This window comes from Lynx rufus, unplaced genomic scaffold (genome assembly GCF_022079265.1).
Source record: "Lynx rufus isolate CCGP_SWC_20201006 ecotype Redwood Valley unplaced genomic scaffold, mLynRuf1.p SCAF_8, whole genome shotgun sequence".
NCBI lineage: Eukaryota > Metazoa > Chordata > Mammalia > Carnivora > Felidae > Lynx > Lynx rufus.
This window is the reverse complement of record NW_025814896.1, coordinates 35,325,308-35,351,213: the sequence shown is the minus strand read 5'-3', so window position 1 is coordinate 35,351,213 and position 25,906 is coordinate 35,325,308. Positions and strand designations below refer to the sequence as shown.

General features: G+C 40.3%; 1 protein-coding gene across 1 annotated transcript in view; it reads right to left on the bottom strand.

Annotated features, from left to right (window-relative positions):
• PLCB4 (phospholipase C beta 4) overlaps positions 1-25,906 on the bottom strand; it is a 340,960-nt gene that overhangs the window by 88,789 nt on the left and 226,265 nt on the right. The window contains exons 9-15 of the mRNA XM_047069062.1: positions 23,287-23,340; positions 17,290-17,371; positions 16,241-16,341; positions 15,563-15,620; positions 8,539-8,647; positions 3,733-3,943; positions 2,186-2,279 (exon numbers count right to left, since the gene is read on the bottom strand). Of these exons, the coding sequence (XP_046925018.1) occupies positions 2,186-2,279; positions 3,733-3,943; positions 8,539-8,647; positions 15,563-15,620; positions 16,241-16,341; positions 17,290-17,371; positions 23,287-23,340 (709 nt within the window). The remainder of the gene's footprint in view (positions 1-2,185; positions 2,280-3,732; positions 3,944-8,538; positions 8,648-15,562; positions 15,621-16,240; positions 16,342-17,289; positions 17,372-23,286; positions 23,341-25,906) is intronic.

The following is a 25,906-nucleotide window of genomic DNA, read 5'->3' as shown; positions in this document are numbered from 1 at the left end:
CCTTCCCACAGATGGCTGGCCTTGCTCTCGGCTTTAGAAAGCATGGTTTCAAACTAATGTTTCTTTTTAAAAAAATTTTTTTTTTAATGTTTATTTATTTTTGAGACAGAGAGAGACAGAGCATGAACAGGGGAGGGTCAGAGAGAGGGAGACACAGAATCAGAAACAGGCACCAGGCTCTGAGCTGTCAGCACAGAGCCCGATGCGGGGCTCGAACTCACGGACCGCCAGATCACGACCTGAGCCGAAGTCGGACACTTAACCAACTGAGCCACCCAGGCGCCCCTCAAACTAATGTTTCTACAACCAGAACATCATACTTGGTAAAACTCCCCACATTCTAACTGGCTTGTAGTTAACCACAGGGAAAATCGCATCATTCAGTTAAATGAGAAAATATTTTACAATAGTAATCTCCGGAAGTCCAGTTGAAACAATAATGCCTTAGGTTAGATAAACCAGGGAGTATTTTAGTGAGCATTCTTACTGATGTGGGAAACAAAGGCAGGAGGAAATGGCATATAAAATTACGTTTCCTTATAACCTGCAGCCCATTGACAAATACTTGAGGCAGGCGAGTGTAACAGTTCTCCAGGAACTCCCTACTGTCCTAATGTTAATGCTTTGCTAGAGGGAAAACAACCTTAGCTTGACAATAGCTAGGCCTCCAGTATCCCATGAGTCTTCTTTAGCAAATGAAAATCCTTTGGAATCTTCCCCTTAATTTTACCTCCCCCCAACTCCCAAGTATGTAATCGCTCTCTCTTCATGGTCCAGGGGGCAGCTCTTTCTGCCCATGGGTCCTGTTCATGTACTTGAATAAAATCACCTTTTTTGCACCAAAGATGTCTCAAGAATTCTTTCTTGGCTATTGGCTCTGAATCCCACCACCACTCCAAAACCTCATCACTTATGGCTAAGGTGGTTCATTAATTATTCTTGCTTAAAGTCTCTTCCTGGTTAAAATGTCTATGACCTTGATTGTCCATTTGAGCTGAGCAAGAATTACTCCTTGAGGAGAATTTTGGTTCTTTTCATGGGTTCTCCTTTGGTCACTTCCAAACTGAAAGGAAATAGCCTTCTTTTTAGCTAAGCTTCCTTCCTGGGCTCCTTAAATCTCTAAAGAAGACATCAACCCTTCCCAATTTGGTTGGCTGTGCAAACTCATGGCTTCCCACTTGATTATACCCTTGGTACTTCTCAGGGAGTGTAATTCCTTCTCACGGAGCATAATCTTGAATTCACTGCTGCTCAAAATTCACCAGCATCTGACTAAGAGAAATGGTGTGCATCAAGTTATGGGTATAGGGACTAGGCATCTATTTTTATAAATACCTCTGGTGATTTTCCATACGTAAGCAGAGTTGAGAACCAATGCTGCAGATGTTGAAATAACTATTCCAAATTACACCAAACTGACAGAGATGGATGTACCTGAATATTGGCCAACCACAGCACTGGCCAACTATGGAATTTCATTTTTTTAACTTGTCCTTTGGCAGGCTATCAATGGAGCATATTAAGGAGCATTCTAAGAAACCAACCTCCAAACTGTACAGAGAAATCACCAGAAGGCCAATACTGAAATGCCTGTTTATGTAACTGTAGATTCTCCTCTTTGAGGGTCCATGGGGAAAAGTCTTCTCTCTGGCATCAGGACTGGGAACAACTTCTTTGGACCAACAGCCCTGTTTCTATTTTCTGAATCTTGTGAATTATGTTTGTCTCCTTGCACTGAATTCTAGAAAGTTTGGGGCCCATTTGTGGTATGGTTTGGCAGTTTATAAGACTTATTATTGAGCATTCATAAACTCTAACCTCATTTACTTTCTTACTCTTATAGGCACTATTTAGAATCTATTTTATTTTCTGTATTCTTTTTATTTTTTATGCCAATTTTAAGTCCTTCAGAAATAATGCAAAGTAAGCAAGAAAACAGAAAAGAAAATGAAAGACTTTTTAAAGTAATTAGAATCAGGGGGATGCTGGCAGAGAAAACTCATTATGTAGGACCCTCATGGTATTATTAAGTAGAGAAAGCATTTCTTCTTGACTTTCTCTTCAAAACCAGAGGAAAGGAATATGAAAGTAAAATGCTTGAGAAAATGAATAATTTGTGTTCTCCACTTCATCTATTTCTACAATAATCTGGAAAAGACTACAGCTATGTGATTTTAAAACTTACCTTAAAAAGGATATCCGTACACATTGCTTTTCCATGAGTTATTATTGGTTCCTGGTCTTCACCTTTTCCATCCCAACAGTCAAGTTCAACACACCTGGGCAACAGAGTGAAATTACAATATTGAACCCTTACCATAAAATAATGTGTGCAAACTGAAAGAACAGACATCAAAATAAGTTGTTTTCTTATATAAGTAGAAAATGGAGGGCACCTGGATAGCTCAGTCAGTTAAGCATCTAACTCTTGGTTTCAGCCTAGGTCATGATCTCCTGGTTCATGGGTTCAGCCCCACATCAGGCTCTGCACTGACAGCATGAGCCTGCTTGGGATTCTCTCTCTTTCTGCTCTTCCCCTGCTTGCATGCTCTCTTTCTCTCTCAAAATAATAAACTTAAAAAATATGTAAGTAGAAAATGGAATGAAATAATATGATTATTTCATGGAGTTTTTGGGGTTAAAATCACATTGTATTCTGTACTGAGTTGGTGTCATTAAAAAGGGACTGTCAGAGATTAAGAAAAACTTGAGATACAACAATCAGTGGGGGAATGAAATTCCAGCTGTGACAAAGCTACAACAAAGGACAGTTGGGAACAGCTGGGGACATCTGAGTATAGGCTAGGTTTTAAATGATGTGAAAAAATAATTTTTAAAATTTTGTTACATGAAATGATACTGCTTTGGCCATGAAAGAAAATGTTCTCATTTTGTCAGGTATTCAGAGATAGAAGTGGTGATGTAGGTAATTTCTTGTAGAATATTTCCAAACACAAAAACTGTCATTAAAAATAAAGTACTAGCTATTGATAACCAAAAAAAAATTATAATGTAACTGCGCTTATTTTTCACCTTCAGCATTATTGCCGTATTTTAAACCTCAAATATTTGCCAATTTCTATAAAAGGGAAAACCATTTTCAATAATATTCTCAGAGAATGGCATTTTAGAACTTTTAACATTAAGTAAAGCTAAATCTGCTACTGCTTCTGGCCATAAGAAACTTAGCATGACTTCTTAAAATAGGTTTTTTTTTTTCCTTCAATTTTGAGGGGGATATTTATTTATTTATTTATTTATTTATTTATTTATTTATTTATTTTGAGAGAGAGAGAGAGTGCACAAGTTGGGGAGAGGAGCAGAGGGAGAGGGAACGAAAGATGCAGATAGAGTCTTAAGCAGACTCCATGCTCAGTGGAGAGCCTGACACAGGACTTGATCCCATTACCCTGGGATCATGACCTGAGCTGAAGTCAAGAGTCAGATGCTCAACTGACTGAGTCACCCAGGTGCCCCTTGAGGGGGGGATATTTAAAAATTTATAGTAAAAAATATCTTTTGGCCCATAGGAGAATTCCAGAGCTTTCTGGAACAGAGATTATCTGCTCTTTTTCAAGGTTACATGACCAACGTAATCTATTAAAGAAAAGGAAAAATGTCCGAAATTTTCACGCTGAACAATACTTCCTATTTTTTAGAAAAAAGAAATTAAATGGAAAGCCATCATATTAAAAAAAAAAAAAAAAAAAAGAGGCGTCCTGAGGTTCTGACCTGCAACCAGCCAGGAGAACCTGTCTGTACATTTCTACGGAAGACTTTCCACCAAACTGTCGGCCAGTGAGATAGGTGTTATGGGAAGAACTGATGAAGTAGTGGGCCAGAGGATGGTCCATTTCTTGGTAAAGTTCTAAACGATCCAGGAAGACAGGGGCATTTTCATCTGACATCAGATATCTGCAAAACCCATCGCTTGATATGAGGCCTAGGGGAAAAAACAAGAGTTAGTAGACATATGGCTCTGAAATACAGAGTTGAGACAGCTTGAACAGGAGTAAAAACTTCTTCTCAGTCTCTTCCCCAAGGACCTTCATCCTTCAGAACTTGAACAAAGCTGCACACTACAAGGAACCTAATGCATTCCACAGGCAGGTGGCTTTTGTAGGTATGACGGCAGAAGCACACGGTTCCCTAAGCACAGAAGCACAGCTCCAGGTGTGGCGACCAGGGGTCAAGGGGACCTTTGTCAGTTCTGCTTCTATCATGCACGCCTTATGTTCCTGGGTCTCAACCTCCTCTTCTGTCAAATGGGCATAAATACTGACCACACCTGCTTTCCAGGATTGTCCTGGTAAATGAGAATACCTACAAGAGGGGCTCCTAAAAACGTAGAAAATATACAACTGTAGGGCACTACTGTTCTCACTGGACTGGAGATGAAATTAATGGCCTCTCTGGGTTTAAACAATTCATTTCTCCTATAAAACAGGGTGTGGGACTGATGAGAAGAGTACGCAGTAGGCATTGAAATATTGCCCCAAGAGCCCCATTGTTCATTTCAGTCACACTTTTCTGATATAGGGCAGGTCCCTGTGGTCTTCTCAGGAGAAGCAATTTATATTTCTGCATCACAGGGTGCCTGGGTGGCTCAGTCCATTAAGCGTCCGACTTCATGATCTTGGAGTTTTTGAGTTCAAGCCTCGCATTGGGCTCTGCACAGACAGCATGGAGGCTGCTTGGGATTCTCTCTCTCCCTCTCTCTGCCCCTCCCCCACTTGGGCCCATGCATGTGTGCACACACACACTCTCTCTCTCTCAAATAAACTTAAAAAATAAAACAAAACAAAACTCTCTCCATCTCTTACCCTGTCAACCATCAACTGCCTCAGCTTTTTGTTTATAGCTAAGCATTTGCAAGTTATGAACTGATTTCAGGCTTGCAAAAAAGAACATAATAATAATGTATTAAATAATAAATAACTATGGACCCTTACACCACAGCTTCATAACATTTTACCTTACTTGCTTTACGTTTCTCAGAGGAATATATAATTACAGATGCCTTTGCAGCACCCTGTGTCCCTGCTCTCCATTCCAGTCCCTCTTTCTGCTCCCTTGCAGACAACCACTTCCTTTTTGTATTTAACGTTCTTAAAATGGCTTTGTAACTTTACTACATATGCATTTATTCTAACAATGGATAGCTGTGAATATTTAAAAACTTATATAAAAGACATTTTATTATTTGCATATGCAACTTGCTCTTTTTATATTTTCTTGAACTTATTCAGCTCTTGAGGATTTGTTTTTCCCTGAATAACATAGTAGTGTGTATAGTAGTAGTACGTTGTGGTGGGCACATGTAACGCATGGTAGGTCCGTGTATGAATATACTAGTTCATTGTCCATTATTCTGTTGACGGATATTTAGGTAATTTCTAACTATAAAAACATACTACAATAAAAATTTGTGCAGCCCTCCTTGGGCACACAGCCATTCTAAGAGCAAGTACTTTTTTGAGCTGTCAGCACAGAGCCCGACGCAGAGCTTGAACTCATGAACAGGAAGATCACGACCTGAGCCAAAGTCGGAGGCTTAACCGACTGAGCCACCCAGGTGCCCCCTAAGAGCAAATACTTTTTAAGGCACTGAGACAGATAAAGTGATGGGAGAAACAGATAAGCCCTGCCTTCATGAAACATATTATGGGAAATAAATTAACAAATAAGTATAAGTATAATATAATGTTATGCAAGTGTTAGAAGGAAACAGAAAGCAGGGAATGAAGGTGATAAAGAGTGACCAGGATGCTCTATTAGATACATGGCTAGCAAAAGCCCTTGTGAGGTCACATTCACAGGTAGGGAGCAAGCCACATGCACATCTTGGGGAATGCTATCCCAGGTAGAAGGATCAGCAAATGCAAAGACCTTGATGTAGGAGTGTGTGACTGAGGGGACAGGTAGCTGGGAATGAGGCTGGAGAGGAAGCCAAAAGCTACATTGGTTGGACTTAAGTCTTTGCTAAGTACTTTGAATTTTTTTTTTAATGTTTATTTATTTTTGAGAGAAAGAGAGAGAGTGTGAGCAGGGGAGGGGTTAGAGAGAGCGAGACAGAATCTGAAGTAGGCTCCAGGCTCTGAGCTGTCAGCACAGCTGACACAGCTGTGGCAAACACAGCTGTGTTAAGCACAGCCCCAATGCAGGGCTTGAACCCGTGAACCGGGAGATCATGACCTGAGCCGAAGTCAGACACTTAACCGACTGAGCCACCCAGGCATCCCTTTGCTAAGTACTTTGGATTTTACTGTGTTGGGAAGCCTTTGGCAGGTTCTGAAGAATGGAATAACGTGATTGGATTGAGTTTTTAAAGGTTTAGTCTGGCTGCTGTGTGGAGCATAAACTCTATGCCACTGAGTAGAAAGAAGACTAGTTAAAAGTCAACTGGCATTGTCTAAGAGGACATGATGTAGGCTTGGATACTCTGATGAAGGCAGAGATGGTGAGAAGTGATATATTCAGGACTTATTTTGAGGCTAGATCTTGTAGGTTTTGCTGATGGATCAGAAGTGATGTGAAAGAAAAAAGAAGTCAAGGAAGATTCCATGAATTTGGGGTTGAAGATTTGGGTGAATAATGGTACCATTTTCCAGGCTGAGAAAGGAACAGGTCTTTGGGCAGGGAGAATCAAAACACATTGTACATATACATTTGAAAGGCCCATTTAGTATCTGAATGGAGACTTCCATCATAGGTCTGTAGTTGAAGTCAGAGGTTATGAGTGGAGAATTTGAAAGCTATGTGTGTACAAGAAACGTAAGCCATTGGCCTGGATGAGTGCACTTCCTCTGACATCCAGGCCTGGGAAAGATATGGGTGATTCTCTATTGTACATACCTGGAGGTGGAAAGGCTGGGAGGTAGGAGTAGCCTATCTTCTATTTTTCAGTTATTGCCAAAGTATTATTCTAGCTGGTTATTTGGACCAATTTACATTCCTCCCAGAAGTTTATACCTAAGAATGCCTTGTGCACCACATTCTCAATCATACTTGATAATGACAGACTTTAAACTTAGATTCTGTCGTTTGTGAAATGATGAAGCTATGAGTTTTAGATGTGTCAATGTAATTTCATGGACTTTCAGGACTTTAGAAATAATGAAAGACACATCTCTAGCATAACATTTATCACACTGCCAAGGAACTGCTGGGCCTTGTCCTTCAACAGACCACAACTGCCTTACTTACTTTTGAATCCTCAACATCTGGCACAGTGCTTGGCACCCAGTCAGCCCTCGCTACACTTTAAGAAATGAAGGCAGAGGGGCTAAATACTAGTTGAATGACTGAATGAACCCTGACAAGCTACAAGCAGAGAAGCTGAGGCCCAGGAATATAGTCCCTTGCTCAAGGTCACATAGTGACAGGGTAACAAGAATCAAATCAAAATTGCAAGGGCTGTATTTTCTATCAAGGCACCCCTCATTTTACTTTAATTCCATGTGATATAGCAGAAATGATAATACTCAGAAAACTGGCAGAGAGGTAACTAACGAAGCACTCTTGCTGAAAGTAGGTATTTGGGGCCTTAGCAGAAAGTTTAAGTGTACATCTTCAATCAAGGGAAAACTCTATTGACTTGGAAAAATATCCAGGGTGGGCCACGGGGTGTGGTGGGCCAGCAAGTGTATCCACAGGTTTTATGTGGGTCCAGAGAATATACAAACCTTTCAGTCACATTCACTGAGATACAAAGAAAAAAAGAACTAATGGAGGCCATGATACTCACGGGCACATGGGAGGGAAAGAACTTGAATCTGAATCTCTTTTCAACTCTTTACTGGGACACAAAGCTGAGGCTCTAGCTCAGGTATCTCTTGTCTCAGGACTTCCTGTCCAGTTAAATTAGCATCATCTCTCCCGTCCTTTGAGGGTGCTTCCCACTGCTATGACATGGATCTTAAATTTCCTGTCCATGCCTTTTCTTTGTCAAATATTGGAATGGACAGCACACTGTTTCCAATGTTTCACTGAAGGAGGCAAACGTTCAGAAACCCCAATAATTTGCTAAATTAATTTCTGACTATTTAATTTCATATCAGTTGCATTTGTCTTCTCTACCAGAAGCCTAATGATGAGAAGGCTCACCAAATCATGTATTAAAATTCACTTGGCTTGGCAAAACAAAAAAGGAAAAACAGGAGGGATAAATTTTATAGGAAGTGAAATTCTTTCCAGGATTGCAAACAGAGACTGGATGGGCATTACTGCATTTTAAGCATTATGCAATACTAAAGATCGAAAACAAGAGAGTACACTGGGAGAACATCACTATAATGTGTTTAATACAGTGAATTTAACATTATAACTCAGGCAACATGAGCAAATTCTGATGTAAGGTAAAATTTATACTGACTCAGAACAGGAAAAAAAATAAAATCAGTCTGTTAAGAATCCTTGGCTCTAGGGAGCTCCAAAACATTTAAAGATATGTCTAACTAAAAATCCAAGAATGTTTAAAGTTGCATATATTCTTACTTTTCTTTAATAAAGAAAATTCTCTTCTTTTACTTGTGTTACCTTTTTTCTTCAAATCTTCATCAGGCTCATACATCTCGATGATCTGCATTGCCCTTTTAGCATCATAAAATGGGAACAAAATTTCATTCAGTCGAGGGTCTCGCTGATGCTACGATGAGAAAGTAACTCCATTTAGGTTGACATTTCTCAACCTTGGGCATGACACATCACTAAAGGACAGAATTTCTAAAATAAGATATATTTAGAATATCACATTTATAGTTAACAAAGATAGGATTTCACTGTCCCTAAAATATATTTCAAAAAAGTCCAAATTTGGGAGTGCTTTGTTGGTTTCCCTCACTGAACTAGAGAGAGAATATAGAACATACTTTTTTTTTTCCCTTCAAAAGCTAAAGGATACATAAAATGGTGTTCATGTCAGTTGTATGGTCTTCTAGTTTCCATACCACAGATACAAAATTTGGCATATCTACAAAAAGTGAGATAAAAAAATCTTTGGGTGGGGTGGGGAAGCAAAAACAAAAGCAAAAACAAACAAAAAACAAAAAAAACCCCAAATAACTCAAATAGCTAACACACTAATTTAAGTGCCTAAAAAAGAAAAACAATAGCAACAGTAACAAAAAGAAAAAAAAAAACCCTAAGGCTAAAAAAACCCATAAGGTTAAAATCCCTAAGGTTAGTATTTCATTTTCATTATATATATATTTTTTACATAAACAAAAGATTTCTTGGGCAGTCTGCAGACTTCATTTTCTTGAGTAAATATTTATCAAATCGAACCAATTATAATAATGATGACAATCAGCACAAGGATATGTATACATTATCGACAATATGGAAAATCTGTATTTGAATATCAGTAGTTCATAAAGTCTTTTTCACTATGAACTAGAACTCCGTTTGCTCTGAAAAAACTCTCTGGGGATGGGGCGGGGGGCAGTCCATGAATGATTAAGGCAATGAGGATGCTGGTAATACCATGCTTTTCAAAGCAACACTGGATGCTCATGGTAGTACATGGGGCACCAGGAGCTATACTATTTCTGGAGTTCTGACATCCAAATTTTCACAGCAGTGGTGAAAAAAGTCCAATTTACTGACTCAGCTACAATCTTTTGTATTTGTGTCTGCGGGCCTGTATCTGGAGACAGTGGGTCCATTAAACTTCCTTATCGTTCACCGTGGATCAGAGAACCAAACACTGTGACCCTGGCCATATGTCAAATATATAATTTCAGTGGAAATAATGGCAGATAAGCAGATGTGAGCAAAGAAACCTGGTCAACAGGTAGAACCTTGACAATAATTCTTTACCCAAATATATGCACAGACGTTGAGAAACAGTACTGAGAAGTATTTAAGAAACAATTGTTCAAAGTTCATATGGATTTCTCTTCCCCATTTGTTTTGAAATGAACGTTTGAAAAAGTGGGCAACACAGAATGAATGCTGTTGGCCAACGGAACACGTGTGATGTAATTTCTTCAAGCACTTGTGGCCTAGCCTATTCTGGTCCTCCCACCTCTTCACCCAGTTAAGAGTGTTAACTCAAAAGGAATTGTTATCTTTTGGTCAGTTTATCCCAATGAAGCATGCTTCTGTTGTAATCTAAGAAATTACGGCTCATAACAGCTCACATCCATGCATGTGCTAGAGCAGAAACTGTTATAGTAACAACAGGCCTTGAAACCATAAGAAACAAAACTCATGGGGTATGCAGAGAGAAACTAAGAGGTGGACCGTGGAATGCCAGGCATGTGAAGGCATGCTACAATCTTATTTATGAAACGGATGGGCATCATGCAACTCTGGAGCCCACTATTCAAGGAGATGACAAGCACCACCCCTCTGGTGAGAATGCATTGTTTTCAAAACAAACAAAAAAACGAACAAACAAAAAGCTCTTTCTAGGCACATTTCTTCTCCCGTCCCTGTAAATAACAGCACGGAAGAAGATGGATGTGGAGGTAAAGGTCCTTTTTAGACTCCATTGCAGTTATGCTCATGGTTGGCCACTGGATTTCTCTTTGTTCAAAGTAAGCTTTTGGTTTAAAGATGTGCTCGTTGGTAGGAATTCTGGACTCATGGAGTTGATGGGGCAAATCCATATGAATTAAAAAAGTGAGAGAAAGAACAGAGTAAGCTGGAGGGGAGAGAAGAGATTAAGTTAGGGAAAGGAGAGGAAACCCAGATGCTCCTCTGTACTTTTTATATGCGTGTATGTGCACATGAGCCCTGTGTGACTAATACTTGTAGTGTGATCTGTTGATGGCAGCAGCAGTGGCATCTCCTGCACCTGGGAGTTAAAATGCAGACTCTCAGCCCCCACCGAAGACCTACCAGATCTGATTCTCTGGGGTGGAACCTGTGAATCTGTGTTTTAATGAGCTTTCCAGGTGATTTTGACGTGTTCAAGTTTAAGAAACACTGTTCTAATGTGTAAAAGTATGCATTTTAACATATTTGCAGAAGAGTAAAACAAAAACAATACCCCCCCCCCAAAAAAAAAACACCTAAGTCCTGCAAGGATAGAATGCTAAATGTTTGAGATGTCCTTCTTATTAAACCGTCTTAAAATTTATTGCCAAAGCATGATATCCACTAGAACATCCTGCCTGTCAGAAGCAAAAGCTAGGAAAACCAAGCCCTAAAATGGCTGTATCATAAGCCCCTAATTGTAAATTTGCAGGAAATAAGCATTAAAAGCAGACAGTATGAAACTGCCTTTGTCTTTGCATCTGCTCCACCAGATAACGTAACTGTCTGCTTCACTAAAATTTTCATGTTTCAAAAAGGAAGCACGGTGGAATCTGGATAATCCGAGACAAGGAAGCAAATAATGAGATTTGCATTAGAGTCACAAAACTATAATTTTTATATGAAAAAACAAAGAGGGAAAAGATAATTTCCAGGTGACCTCAGAGTAAGAAGGTTGCAGAAGAGTTCCACATGGACATAAGCACAGTGTGGAAAATGCTTCACAACTCTGTTGTGAAGATCATCTGTTTTCAGTGGGGATTCAGGGGAAGCAGTGTACCTAGGACATTCACCCCTGGACATCCAGAGCTTTGTTAAGTGATGTCAACAGCTTCTGAAAATAGATCACAGAACTGTGCTCATGTGAATGGGGAGACAGTGATCATTACTCAATTATGTCTTTACTCTTATTGAGAAAAGGCATCCATTGGCTTTATCCCAACAGAATTGGGAGAGATGGATGCTGACAACAAATATTCAGAAGAGATGTAAAGAAGATGAAGGAATAATTTGCAAGGGTAGGCTTACCCATAAGACTAAGAAATACCTCCTTCTCTTTCTGTGTCTATGTATTCAAGAATAAAGATATTGTCAATGGAAAGAGATCTCATGCCCTTTCCTATATTCTTTCAACTGCAAAATAAAAACAAACAAACAAAGAAACAGGTAGGTTTAGCCCTAAGGCAATCATATAATGGGTGTGGGGGGGGGTGGGGGGAAGGGGTGCAGATCACTAGCAACAATAAAGCTAATTCTGGATTATTTACTGTCATCTAAGACTTTTTTTCTCTTTTCCTCATTTTGATCTATTCTCTCCAGCCCTCCATGCATCTCCCAATTCTGTAGCCCTGCCCTCTCAGTTATCATCTTTGTGAGATACTGAAGATAACTGAAATCAATTTAGCTTCTTATTGGAAACAGGCAAAGAGAGGTGAAATTAACTGAAGCTCAGGGACATGAATCAGCCCCACCACAGATAGAGACCTGAGCTGGGAGCAGTATCTAACCAAATGGCAGCTCACAGTGGTTTATTCTTCTACCAGCTCTCCCAGACTCTGGTTTATTATTTTCAAAAAATAGGAAAAGTTTCTCTTGGTCCACTGATGGGACCAAGAGACACAGCTGTGGCAAAATTTTAGATCTGAGTGGTGGATTTCCATGACTAAATCCATTATGGAGAAGTAACAGAAGGTATATGATGCTCTCACATTCTTCCCATTCATGCTAAGCATTCCAAGAAGGAATCTAGATAATCTATTAGGACAGTGCTTCACAAACTTTAAGGTAAAGACAAATCACCTGGAGATGTTGTTAAATGCAGATTCCAACTCAGTAGGTCTGGGTGGGACCCAAGATTCTGCATTTCTAACAAGCTCCTACAGGATGCTGCTGCTGCTGCTGGTCCACAGATCACACTTTGGGGAGCAATGAATAAAGAGATACTGAGAAGCAGATGAGAAGCAGGTCTAAAGCTACCAATGAAAAGCCAGTAGGTATTTATGACATGGATAGGGAGGGGGTGGTACAAACCCCCCTACATGGTGACCAAGGTAATAAGTGGCCAGTAGTCTCTCCTATCATTACAGCTTCCTGGAGATACATGTTAGCACACTGAACATAAAATTTCATCTAAGGATTAAAAGGATTTACAAGCTGGAAAGTGGTGGGAGGCAGCATGACTTTTTTCCCTATTACCTATTCTAATTGGTTAATGCTGGTGTGTGTGTCTACTGATTTTTGCATTATCAGTCATTTCTCTGGTTACTTTGCTGAACTCTTATTCAAAGAGCTTTCTTTCTAGTTGACAGTTTTGATATTCAGGGTACCCAATCATTATCTGCAAATAATGAGTAGGACCTCATCTTTTGTATTCAGTAGACTCATTTATTTTTCCTATCTTATTGCATAATCTGGGGCTTCTAATACAATGTTGAATTATGGCTTGTTGACACTATATGGCTAAGGAATTTTGAAAAAGTTTAGATCTAAGCTTTTGGAGCCATAGACCCTTACACTGCAATGTCTGCTTCCTTCTTGAGTCAATGTTGTCTCCTTTCATTATGGGTTTCAAAGGCGCTCTACCTTAAGGGTGCTTTTGGTTCTGGAGAGAGAAGAGGGGGGTCACTGTAGGACTCAAAGGAGAGGTTGAAAGGAGCTGGCAGAATGTTCTCTAAGTTTCACAAACTTCTTCAAGGACACATTCAGATTTCTATCTAGTCTTTCCAATTCAGTTCACTAGGACAGAAAAGGAAGAGATTCAGGCAGACACTTTGATTAAAAATAAAGGTTGCACACTTTCCTGGACCATCTTGTAGTCTTTATGATCTAACAAAATCTAGAATCCCACTGATTCCATCTGTCCCATTTCAAAATTAAAGGTGCTTCCTTACTGTGAATGAAAAGCCAAACAGAAGAAAATATTAAGAACCAATGAGTGCTAATGGCCCCTGTGATAGCAATGTATAAAAGTTTATCAACTAATAGTATTTTAAGAAAGAGTTTGGATGGCAGAATGTACAGATGATCACATATTTTAATATTTAATGTTATATCTTAGACTTGCAAGAATTGCAAGTGATTACTGGGTAGGTTTACAAAAACTAAGGGGAAAGCCTTAAGAGCCCATGAACGCAGCACCTAACCTCAAGACTTCAGAACTCTTTATTTTCACAGTGACACACATAGAAAAGTCTCTGTCATGTTTAATAGATGGCTGGGTGTCAGTTCATCCCAGAGTGTGCAAGAGACCTTGTTTTTAGGAAGCAGCAAACTAATGATATAAATTTTGTCCATGCCTCTAAAAGGCCTTCCTTCTTTAGCAAAAAGCAAGATATTCCTGCCCATCTCACCAAAACTTAAGATGATCAGTGACCCCAAGTGCATGAAGAAGCTGAGAGAAATAAAACAATAAATCTTAAAAATAAAGGAAAGGAGGAAGGAGTTAAGGAAACAAAGCAAGGCAACTTGAGCAACGGTGGCACAGGAATGTGGATATTATCTGGGTAAAGATTATAAACATAGTATTCGCATGACCAAAAACTAATGGGGTGGAAAGACTTGAAATGTTTTCAAGTAAAATAAATATTGTATTGTACTGAAAGGCTTATTTAAAAGTGGAGGTGAGGCATCTGTGCTGATAAACGGAGTGGTTAGTCTTTCCTGAACATGGGCTTTTAGGCTCTCGATATCAGAGCTTTGAAAGGGTAACCCTGCAAATTGGGAGCCAGTAAGTCCTAAAAAGGCAAGAAAAGAGAAGCCCATTGGCAAAGATGTGATTTGTCTCTACATCCTGGCAAATCACAGCCTGCCTGTTTTCTGTTCTTTGGGGCAATACCTCCTGTCTGGCATGATACTCTCTCTTCTAATGTTTTCTTTTTATATGGTATAATGGTTAAATTATATTAAAAATTGCTTTGAAACAAAAATACATTGTCCCTTCCTCACTGAAACTTATTAATGTGGTAGAAAAAAAGTAAATTTTCCATTTTGGATTAGCAAAAACTTCAAGGGGTTTCACTGAACAGAACATTCTTCTCTACGTTCATAAAGAAAAAAAAAAGTTAATTTTAGCTGTAAGAAAAGTTGCAACTTTCACGTGTTCTAAAATATATTTTTCTCTTGTGCTTAAGCAAATGTTGTCAACCAGTTTTGGTTGTTAAGTGAATCATATTCTAAAATGAGCCCTAAGCTTGTTATAAAAATAAAATGTAAAAATTTAACCTGCAATCTAATTGGCCTAGTATGTACTATATTTTCACCCAGGAACTCCAGTGTTGTGCTTGTTGTCAAAATATTCTATTTGAACCTACATACTGTCCTTACATGCAATCCATTAAAAGACAAAAATAAAGCTTTCCAGTCCATGCAAAGGTATGAGAAAAAGTTAGCAATGGAGAATCCAACTACAGTGTGGTAATCTCAATCCATTCTCTAATGAGATCAATAGGAAAAAAAAAAGTACCTTCAATATCATCTTGCAAAAACACAGACACATTTAATTAAATGCATATATTATAAAATCCACACGCACACAAAGAACCAGAGCTACACATCCATAGCGAGAAAACCAACAGAAAAAAGCAGTGTGCAAAGCCAACGTGTTGGAAGCGCATGGACACACAGGAGCAGCAGCTGATTTTTGCACCTGGTAAAGAAAGCCATCTGGAAAGATCAGCAGGTCAGAAGCAAAGCGAATAAGGGCATATGATGCGGGCATATGATGCGGACATGCAATGGGGACACTGGAGGAGGCAAGCCACTGCACACAGACTTTATGGAGTTAATGTATGAAAAAGCTTACTTCATTTAGAAAGCTCACTAATTGGTCTACCGTTAAATAATCAGTTTTGTCTCCATTGCTGAAAAGAAATTTATTAGAAAAAGTAAGTTTTTGTATATGATGCTACAAGTAGGTACGATTTACATGTTGACATTTGTTGATGATAATTCTAAACTTATCTTCTAACCCTGAGGTAGTGGTGCACTCTTAAAATGGCCAGAGACTGTTCGTAAGAACAAAACAAACAACCCAACAAGAGAAAGAAAACACTCCCATTAGCTCAGAAAATGTCTGCAGTTCTTCTTTAGTATTATCAAAAGATGTTATTTTTCAAAACAACATGTAAGTCATCCATTTGAAATAACTGGAATGAATGAACTTTTCAACGACATAATAACATTCCATAATTCAATCTAGTTAGTTCACATAATGGGTTAATACCTAAAGGAGCAGGTTAAAATTGTAGGTAGTTAGTAAAGCCAATGCAAGGGGCGGGGGGGATAGTTCCAGGTGCTGCCATTAATTTTTGTAAAAGTTTCTCAAAAAGTCAGAGTGAACTTTTACGGTCATAAACTAAGGGCTGAAAATGTAACCCTGACTAGATACTCCTCCAGACTCTCAACACAGTATATTAAAATATTATGACAAAAAGGTGTCTTAAAAATCTAAAAGGACAAGAACTCCATAAATGGAACTTACATTTTTTTAAAAAGATCCTCTATATCTGTTCGAGGACAAATCTTTTGTGTCAGTTCATAGAACTTTTCATAAGTAAATGCTGCAGGCTCGATTTCATCATTCTGTAAAGAACAAGAGGGTGTCATAACTCCTGCCACATTTTTCTCGTGAAGGCAAAGAATCCACAGGATCATGAAGCAAAGCAATGACCACCTGGGATCCCAGGGCCTCAATCTCTGACTCTTACTGACAGAAGCCAGAAGGCCAAGTCCAACTGTGGCCGGGCCATCCTGCCAGCACACCAGCATGTGTAAATGGGCGTCTCTTGTTACCATGTGGCCGTGATCTGTGGGTTCAAACACTGGCTACGTCTGGGCTTGCTCTGGGCAACACCCCATAAAATATAAAGAAACATTTCTTCTTTCTCTCCACGATGGAGAAAATCATGTGCCTGCCTAAAGGCTGCTGAATAAATCAAAGCCAGTGTTTACTTACGCTTATCTTATGAATTTTCACAAGACCACATGAAGCTGCTCAGGACAACCACATAAAATTTTCCTTCACATACTGCAGTTTGTATTTCAAGTAGGATTTGTTAAAGTAGGAACAGGCTTAAATCTGTCTTGCAGTCAATCAATTAATTTCAAATACTCTAAATCCAAGGGGCCAAGAACACAAATGGTTTGTGTAGGGAGGAGTGCTTTACAAAGTACCCCACAGCCACCTTGAAGAACACTGACATTGTGCTTGGTCGAGGCGATGTGGACAGGCTTCTTGAAAATAAGCTTCCCACCAGCTGTGTAGAAGAGTTGCCTTGCTGACATTTCTTTTTCTTAATGAAACTGACAAAAACATTTTGAAGTACACTGTTTGAATTTGGAAACATTTAGGTTAAATGCCCAGGGAACAAAAGGCAGGCAGGAAGGAGAAAATTACCTGTACTATATGTGACTGAAACTAGTTCTGAATCTAAATGAGATCAGTGTTACATAAATAATCTGGCTTATTACATATGAGAACATAACTAGACAAAATCGTTTTACAAAACACATAATTAAACTAATAAATACCTTTCCACTGGGAAGACCTAACTCCTTGAGTGCTTGAAAGATCACCTTTTCTGTTTTCCCCGATGCAAAGGTTCTAGTAATACTAGGGCAGAAAATAAAGAAAAATCAAGTTATTGTTAATTCTAATTTCATGGAGGCAAAAATCTAAGAAATACTAGGGATGTGGGATGGGGGTTGGAGAAAGGAAAGGAAAATACAATTCGTTTTCATTTCTGGGTGTTTTTCACTTCACTAACTCTCTCCTACAATATCCCTCTGGTTCTGCTAGTGAGGCAACTTGATTCTAAGACAGGTGTCTCCCTGGTGATTGTGAACACAAGAACCCCTGGGAGAGCAGTGCCTGGGTGGCTCAGTGGGTTAAGCATCCGACATTTGCGCAGGTCATGATCTCAGGGTTCGTGAGTTTGAGCCCCACATCTGTCAGCACAGAGCTTGCTTCAGATCCCCTGTGCCCCTCCCCTGTTCACACTCTCTCTCTCACCCCTCCACCCCACCCCCAAAAGCCCTGGGAGATACATGTTGTTGGACAAAAACAATGACAATGGACAATGGACAAAAACAATTCCTCTTTCTCAGGGAAGAGGAATATGGCAGATGGGACAGTAAGTCTAGAATAAAACCTCATGTTGACACTATATAGGTTTGGGGAAAAAAAAGTAGTCCCCTAAGAAGTCAGTCTAGGCTGGTGATGGCCCTTATACCTTGGTACTATAGCAGACATGCATTATCAGACATATTTTGAAAAAAAAAATTGTTTTGAGCTAAGTACTCTTGAACTACTCTGATGTGCCAGCTGCCTCAAGGCTTAGGAAGTTTATTGAAAAAGCAAAGGTGTGGTGGGAGGAGAGTTAGGGGAACACTTATTCAATGTTTCCACAGAATCTTGGCTTTCCCCTGACACAAGGTAATTTTAAATAATGATGCTGCCTTTTAACTAGGATGGTGTGCATCGAGCCTATTTCCTATGAGAAATGCGTTGGTGACATTCAGAATGACCCAGGGAGGTGTCAAGCTAGCACCCTAGAATTCATGTTTGGCTCTGAGCCATGCCTTAGCCAACCAAAGGAAACTTCCTTTATTCTGTGAGTGGAAGCCCAGGTAAGCTGTCACCATAACTGAAACTTTAATTTCAAAAGTCCAACCTGAGGACAGAGCTTACTTTCATCCAGGAAGCTTGGCTTCGGAATGCCTTCGGTGTGAGCACAAGGAGCTTGGTAGCAGTGCCTCCCCATGCCCCAACCCTGTCATGCACTCCGCCATTCATATTAAGTGGAGGCCAGCTCCAAATGCAAGCACTAAGCGCCAAGTATTCTTGATGAGTGGGAAAACGCACCTCTTCAACTGCAGAATACAACTTCCCAAAATAGATTGGGAAGATCTAACTTTAGGTAAAGGAGTTGTTATGTGTTCATTCAAAGCTTTGTTGTTTCATACTCAGTCCAAGAATACTTAGAAGCACATTTTTAAGAGCGCTTGAGACAGCTGTATTCAAGTAGAGGGAGGCCCACGGATTCTCTTTAACAAATCTACAGACATGGTACAGCATATGTGTTTGACATCAAGTAAACCAGTTTCTAGGATAGAGGGTGTTATGTCCACATTTTCCACTTCTCTAGTTCATGGAATTTTCATGCACTGAATTGGGGTGAGAAGCAATTTACCTGACCTTTATAAAACAGGAAAGTAGCTAATCAGTGTTCTCAATCTCTTTTTTTTTTTTTTTAAGTATGTGTTAACATGAGAGCTACAGGCCCCAGCATCCCCAGATTTGGGACAGGAAGAAACTGTTTGTACAGCAATCTCAGGGGTATCTCAGTGAACTCGAGCTTTGGTTAGGTTGGATAGGCCTGAAAAACGACATGAAAACTGATTGACGTGGTCATGAATGTAGCAGGTACAGGGCCTGAGCCTTTCTGGGTGTGGGTTGGAGGGTAGGGAGGAAAGGAAGAGCCTATAGGAATAGAATCTTTTGGCTAGAGCTTGTTGAAGTACCAAGACATGAACAGGAAGTAGAACAAGAATGTCTCATGGGAGGAGGAGGTCTATGCATTAGCACTTGGGGCTAGGGGGCAGGTAAACAGATTGAGAGAGAAAAAGAAGGAATTAGGGTGTCCAGTGCCAGGAGAGAAAGAAATCCATGTAGGGATATACTAGTGAGGGCAAAGTCAGAGCCCAACAACATGACTGCACAGGAAATAAAGGCGAGAAATGGTATTATGGCCACAGGGGCTCTTTCTCTGGCCTTCTTTTCTGAGGGGGCTTGGGCTGGGTAATGTCACCATGGATTTGCTCACCTCATTCTGACGGAGACCAAACCCAGGATGGACAATAGAAGCAAGGAAGTTGAAAAGACCATTCCCCTGATCTATCTAATAAAGTGCCTTTATTGCCTTTGCTTCAGGCAGCTATCAGAATCAGCCCTGGGCCTTAAAATGGATTCACTCAGAGGTAAGGCGGGGGGGGTTGTGGCACAAAGGTGAATTCTTAGAGTTTCCGGTTAGAGGCCCAGCAGAATACCCTTTAACAGGGTCCTGCAAGAAACACATTTATCACAACCTGGGGACATTTTTAAATACCATCATAGGCATTTCGTAGGAGAGTATTTAGAAAGGACTGTGATTTATTCAACTCTTATATATAGCCTCACACCCACAGAGTACAGGTTAGTGCTTCATGGCTAACAGATACTCAATGAGTTTTTGTTGAATCATAATAAACCACCTTCCCCAAAGGAAATGCTACAAAAGCAAATAACCTTGAGTGGAGCCCAGTCCTATTAGAGTCCTGGTTCAATTCCATGTTCCAGCAGACTTTACAGGTGATAAAGACAGAAATGATTCTGAAAAAACCAAGGGAGTCTCACTCTTTCTTTGTCCTCAATGGGCCTACAATCCATTCCATGGTTTTAACACCATTTTTTGAAACACTCAGGTCAGACTCATGGAGTGAAGCCTCAGCAGAGTCCTACTAACTTTGTTGAAAAACTAGGACTTCAGGACATGTACAGATTACATAGGAGTTGGGCTACCATGATCATACCTGAGGCTCTCAGCCTTCCTCTTTAATACAACGGTCTCTTTTAAGACTACTTCCTGCCACAGCCCATAATTTTTGTCTGGCTACTATTTCCCGACTCTCTAGCCATTGGTTCCAACTCCAGGTTACAAGGAATAAGAAATGGCAAAGAAAAGAGTGATTTTCAAAAGCCTTGGTCTAGGTGAGAAGATAAATTGAGTAGGAGTTTGTAGGTTTGAGAGAAAAGCAGACTGTGTAAGTTTATGTACATAGAAAGAAAAGAGGGAGATAAAGAGTTAAGACTTTCTTCATTAATCATGCCTGCAACTTCCTGGATATTATATTTTGGTTAATACTCAAGAGCAGGGGCCATTCCCAAGCTATGTAACGACTATGAAGCCAGACCCTTTTTAACAGCATGCACACTATAGTAATAGTTTCCATTTTAGGAACTCCAGAATGATAGTGATAAAATGACATTTTAAAAGTGTTTACTCTTCATATCCATTAAAACATTCAGAACAATTTCCACCTAGCCCTTGGCAGCTCATCTACCAGAAGACTTACCGCTTTTTTCTGGCTTGCTATCAATTCTCCATCAACTTTAACAAACTGCCCCCAAATAACAGATGTCTTGTGTCAAACACCTGTTAATACTGGCAGGCACCAAAGAGTTCATGTCAAAGAGAGCTAAAGAAAACGACATAAGGATGGTAATAATTTTGCATGTGAACATGCTAGATAAAGATCTTTGAAATCATAAAAGATTTCCAATCTTGTCTAACAATGGCTTGATTAGTAGGATACATATAAATGAAACCAGAATTGCTAGTTAGAAGTGCTTTGATTGCAATCTATGTGTTTCTACTTCGTCCATTTCCTGAACCTTATCTTGGAAGAGAAAGCAGGACAGTAAAGCATGTAAAAACAGATCCAATATACATTTCTATTCACACTGCTGTCTGTGCTAAGTTTAAAGAAAAATTTTAAAGAAAAACGTACTTAGCTGTAGAATGCTGGGATACATTAAAATAATTGTCCTGCTATTGCTCAACAGAGCAAAGGATTTTAAATTTTTTGTTTTATGTTTATTTATTTTTAAGAGCGTGAGAGACAGAGTGTGAGCAGGGGAGGGGCAGAGACAGAGAGGGAGACACAGAATCTGAAGCAGGCTCCAGACTCTGAGCTGTCAGCACAGAGCCCGACGCAGGGCTCCAACACACGGGACATGAGATCATGACCTAAGCTGAAGTTGGATGCTTAACTGACTGAGCCACCCAAGTGCCCTGCAGAGCAAAGGATTTTAAGTGAAATAAAGATCAGTGTAAAGTATCTTTGCCAACAATTATCAATCAAGGGTGCTAACTGGGTTTTTTGTTTTTGTTTTAAGGTCTACTTTTTTCTAGAGTAGACACAAAATTGATTTGCTAGTAAGTTAACAAAAAGCAGAGAATCCTACATCTCGATTTGTAAAGACCACAACACATGTGTAAGGTCTACAACTTGGTAAGCCCTCAATAAAAGGTTAAGTAAAAATACTGTCCATGGTCTTATGATTCATATGCTTTTAATTTCCTCATTGATATTTCTGTCGTGTCACATGGGCTGTTACAGAACACAGAATTAAGAAAAATGATGACTTCTAGGACAGTTCTGTTAAATGCGAAAAGAGCGATTTTGAGAGAGTATAGTGATAACCTCATGGGGAAACAGAATGGAAATGTCAAGGCAGAATGAAGTGCCTGGCAGAGAAGGAGATGGAGAAAAGTCAGAAATGGCTAAGTGTGATCAGCAAGCCACTGCTCAAATGCACTTGCTCAAATGCGATGCAGCTGGGGACCTGTTCACTTCATCTCTGAAAGATAGGGCAGTTCTAAGACAAGATTCTACCTAGTAGCTCTGGGTTTTATTTGTTGCTGTTTCCGTTGGCTTCTTTGCTAAAGTGGTATCCAGAGAGGAAGTCAACATCAACCTAAGTCTGGAGAATCCTGGAAGAATGGGTTGGTATCCGGGAAACCCGGGACTAATTCAGGCTGTGGGCTTGGGCTTATGAATCCAAACACACTCCTGGTTTCATGGGGACAGATGATGCCCACTCCAGCTTCAGAAATTTCCATGAAGTGCTTACACAAATGCCAGCCAAAAAGATATCAGGAGAGTTTGGCAAATAATCCCTATTGCTGCCATCTCAAGAGCTTCCGGGTGTACCCACAGACCATTAGCAAATCCTAACACCAGAGAGGGAGTAGAGAGGCAGAAAAGAGGGAAGCATGAGGAATCCTCAGAGGGTGAAACATACCAGCTTAAGTATTAAAGAACCCATGTGGAAGACACATCTTTTTCATGTTTTCATTTTTTTTCCCTTCCTTCTTGATTCCTTTCAGGCTTTACTGCCATTGTTTTTTCATTGCCACTGTTAACTTGGGCAGAGTGAGGGGATAAAGTGACAGTTCTGAAGAGTGTGTGGGGTCAGCAATGGTACACCTAGAGATTAAGTGGCAAGAAGCCAAAGGAGTCTACCTCCCCCTTCCCACTGGCCACCAGAGGAACAACAAGGCCCAGAACAAGCAGCACTGTCCAGAGGCACCACACTTCTGAAGACACAGTCTATATACACTTCTGCTACAGGTGCACAATACAACTTCTTTAATTGTAGCGAATGGTTGCTTAGGGCAAGTAGACGAAAGACATTAAAATCCTCAAAGCCCACTTGTTTGAAGATATAAAGAATACTGATACATCTTCGGACGTTCTTCATCAAAGCAGAGTTAATGCTACCCATTGTGAGGAAAAATGCAAGTTTACATCCACAAATGGTTTTTACAAACTGAACACAGCGTTTGATGGAGTGATTTAAAATAAGCTTCCAGAAATATCTTTAGTGAAAGCATTTAACAATCACTTGTGAAGGGCTCTCTCTTTGGTCTGGTATCATGAGGGTCGACCAAGGGTATGAAATACAGACAGGAATGATCGACTTACCTCCTAACTGGAATTTTACCATTTGTGTTGGTCATAAACGCCAATTTCATCCAGCTGGAAAACAACGGTAACAACACTGTTTTAATGTTTCTTAAGAGGAATACTTCAATCCAGGTAAGAACTTTAAAAGAAAGTTCATTCAAACAAAGAACATTTATTCTGAAGGTCAGAGACAATAATACACTGTGAGATGAATTTATGGCTGTCACAATTAGCAAATACAAATACAAGACTCTCAGTTAAATTAGAACTTCAGAAAAATAATAATGTTTTTTACAAGTATGTTCCAAATACTGCACAGGATATGCTTATGCTAAAGAACTATTACTTATCTTAAATTTAAATTTAACTGGGAGTTCTGTACTTTTCTCAGCAACCCTGGATGAATTAGAAAATTGGGTGCACGCACTGAGCAAAACAAATTGTGGGTACTTACTTGGTGACTGGTCTCATCCTTAATAATCTCTCCTAAGGGTGTGCCTGGGTGGCTCAGTCAGTTAAGCAACCAACTGATCTCAGCTCAGGTCATGATCTCATGGTTCATGAGTTCCAGTCCTGCATTGGACTCCTCACTGACAGCGTGGAGCCTACTTGGGTTTCTATCTCTCCCTCTCTCTGCCCCTCCCCTGCACTCTCTTGCTCTCTCTCAAACTTAAAAAAAAATTCTGGCAAAATATTAAAATAAAAATAATCTCTGTTAAGGTGGTAGGAAATGCAACTGCATGCTGACACCAGCCAACCTTATCCTGAGGACACATAGGGATCTCCACTCTCAGCTCCCAGTGCAGCAAAGCACAGATCGAATGGGCATCTTCCCTAACTTCCAATAGTAAGAGAAGTTCATTAACTCAATTGACAGGAAGCAACTCATTGCTTTCCTGACACACAGGGACCCACAACGTTTATTTGTACGTTGATGGTAAGACTGTTCTTAGCTATTAGTTCACATTCTCATTGTTTCCAGTCAATAAAATTCTAATAAAAGCAGAATATGACAAATTGGTAAAGTTTCTGTGCTGTGTCAGTTTCCTAGAAGCACAAGTGACTCCTTTTCAACTGATGTTTTCAAGACAATAGGCGTGAGGGAAGCAGAAAGGGCAGGGAGAACAGTCACACAAAGCTGTGGTCTCTGCTGGGGCTTTAGCCTGATGCCATGGGGAGCTCTGGAGTGTGATGTGCATCCAACTTGGTGGCATGGGGGCTAGCCTTTTGTATCCTGTGCTAGCCCATCATCAGGCATGGGCTTCCCACCAGGAAGAGGGAGGAGTACAGTCTCCCAGGCACAGCGACTCCCCTTCAGCAGAGGGTAATTCTCTGTAGAAATGGGCAGGTGTGACCTCTTGATGAGCTAACCCTTATGGTGGCTGGTGGATGGATGAACACCAGCTCTATAAAGGGATCTGAGCATGATACCACTGGGAACAGGTATGATCGTATGTCCAGATATGGATATTGGGGTCCCTCAGGTGTAAGTGGGCATTCTCTAAGTCTCAGATCTTTTGGATTCAATCAATACCCAAACTGTAACATCAAGTATCCACTGTGGCTCTTTATTTTTAAGAAAATATGCCACAGCAACTGCAGAAGAAAAGGAGAAGTCGCTGCACAACAAAGAGGTATTTACAAGACTAACTACCCCTTACTAAGATGATGGAAAGAATATAGTTGGGATGGCATATAAATCAAAACTACTAATAGTGAATGAAGAGGACTGGGAGCCAGGCACTGGGCTGAGCATTTCCCAGGACCTCACTGCACCTGTGAGGTAATCTTGTAAAATGAGTTATGGTGACCATCTCCAGTCACAGATTAGCACAGTGAGGCACAAGGCTAAGAACTCGCCAAGAGTCACCCAACAACTAAGCAGCCCAACTAGGATCTTAGTCGAGAGCACATACTCTTAAAGTACCTGCCAAAGGGACCAAAAGTAAGGATGAAAGTGCCCCAAGGGCTGATTTCTCTTCCTCCTGCCTGACAGTCCAAGGAATCACACCTTTGCTGCTAGGCCAGGTTGAGAGTGAAGGTTTATTTCCATAATTTCTCAGTGTAGTTCCCTTCTGCACCTACAACTGCCTACCAGTGGCCCTATAATGGCAGGCGGCCCCACTCCTCTGCTGATTGCTGCTCTTTCAACAGTCTGACTTTGGCTTTGGCTAGGATTTCTACCTAACTTTCAAGTCACCCCGATGGAATAACTTCATAAGGGTTACAAATCTACCAGTGAGGTGCATCGTTCCCCCCCCAACTCAGCCCCCGCCGCATTTTTGGATACAGTGAGCGGGGGTAAGGCCAGTATGTTTGGATCCCTGACTGTGTGCTGAACAGTCCCCGGGCCAGTGCTCCTTTTTGACCCTAGCAATGGGTGCTCTTGTAAGTGCTTCTCTTGGCCACACTCCCCAATTCTCAGTTTCACACAACAGAGGCTCCAGCTACCGCAGCATCCAACTACATATCTCCCTAGGCATGGAAAACTAACGATCAGCACTCTGTCTGGAGACACAAAGGTCAGTGCCTACTACCTAGAGGATACGGCAGGGGATGCTGAGGTTCCAGCATCTTCCTGCCATCAACCATTCCTTTCACATCTGTTTTGGACTACGGGTTTATCATACACGCCTTG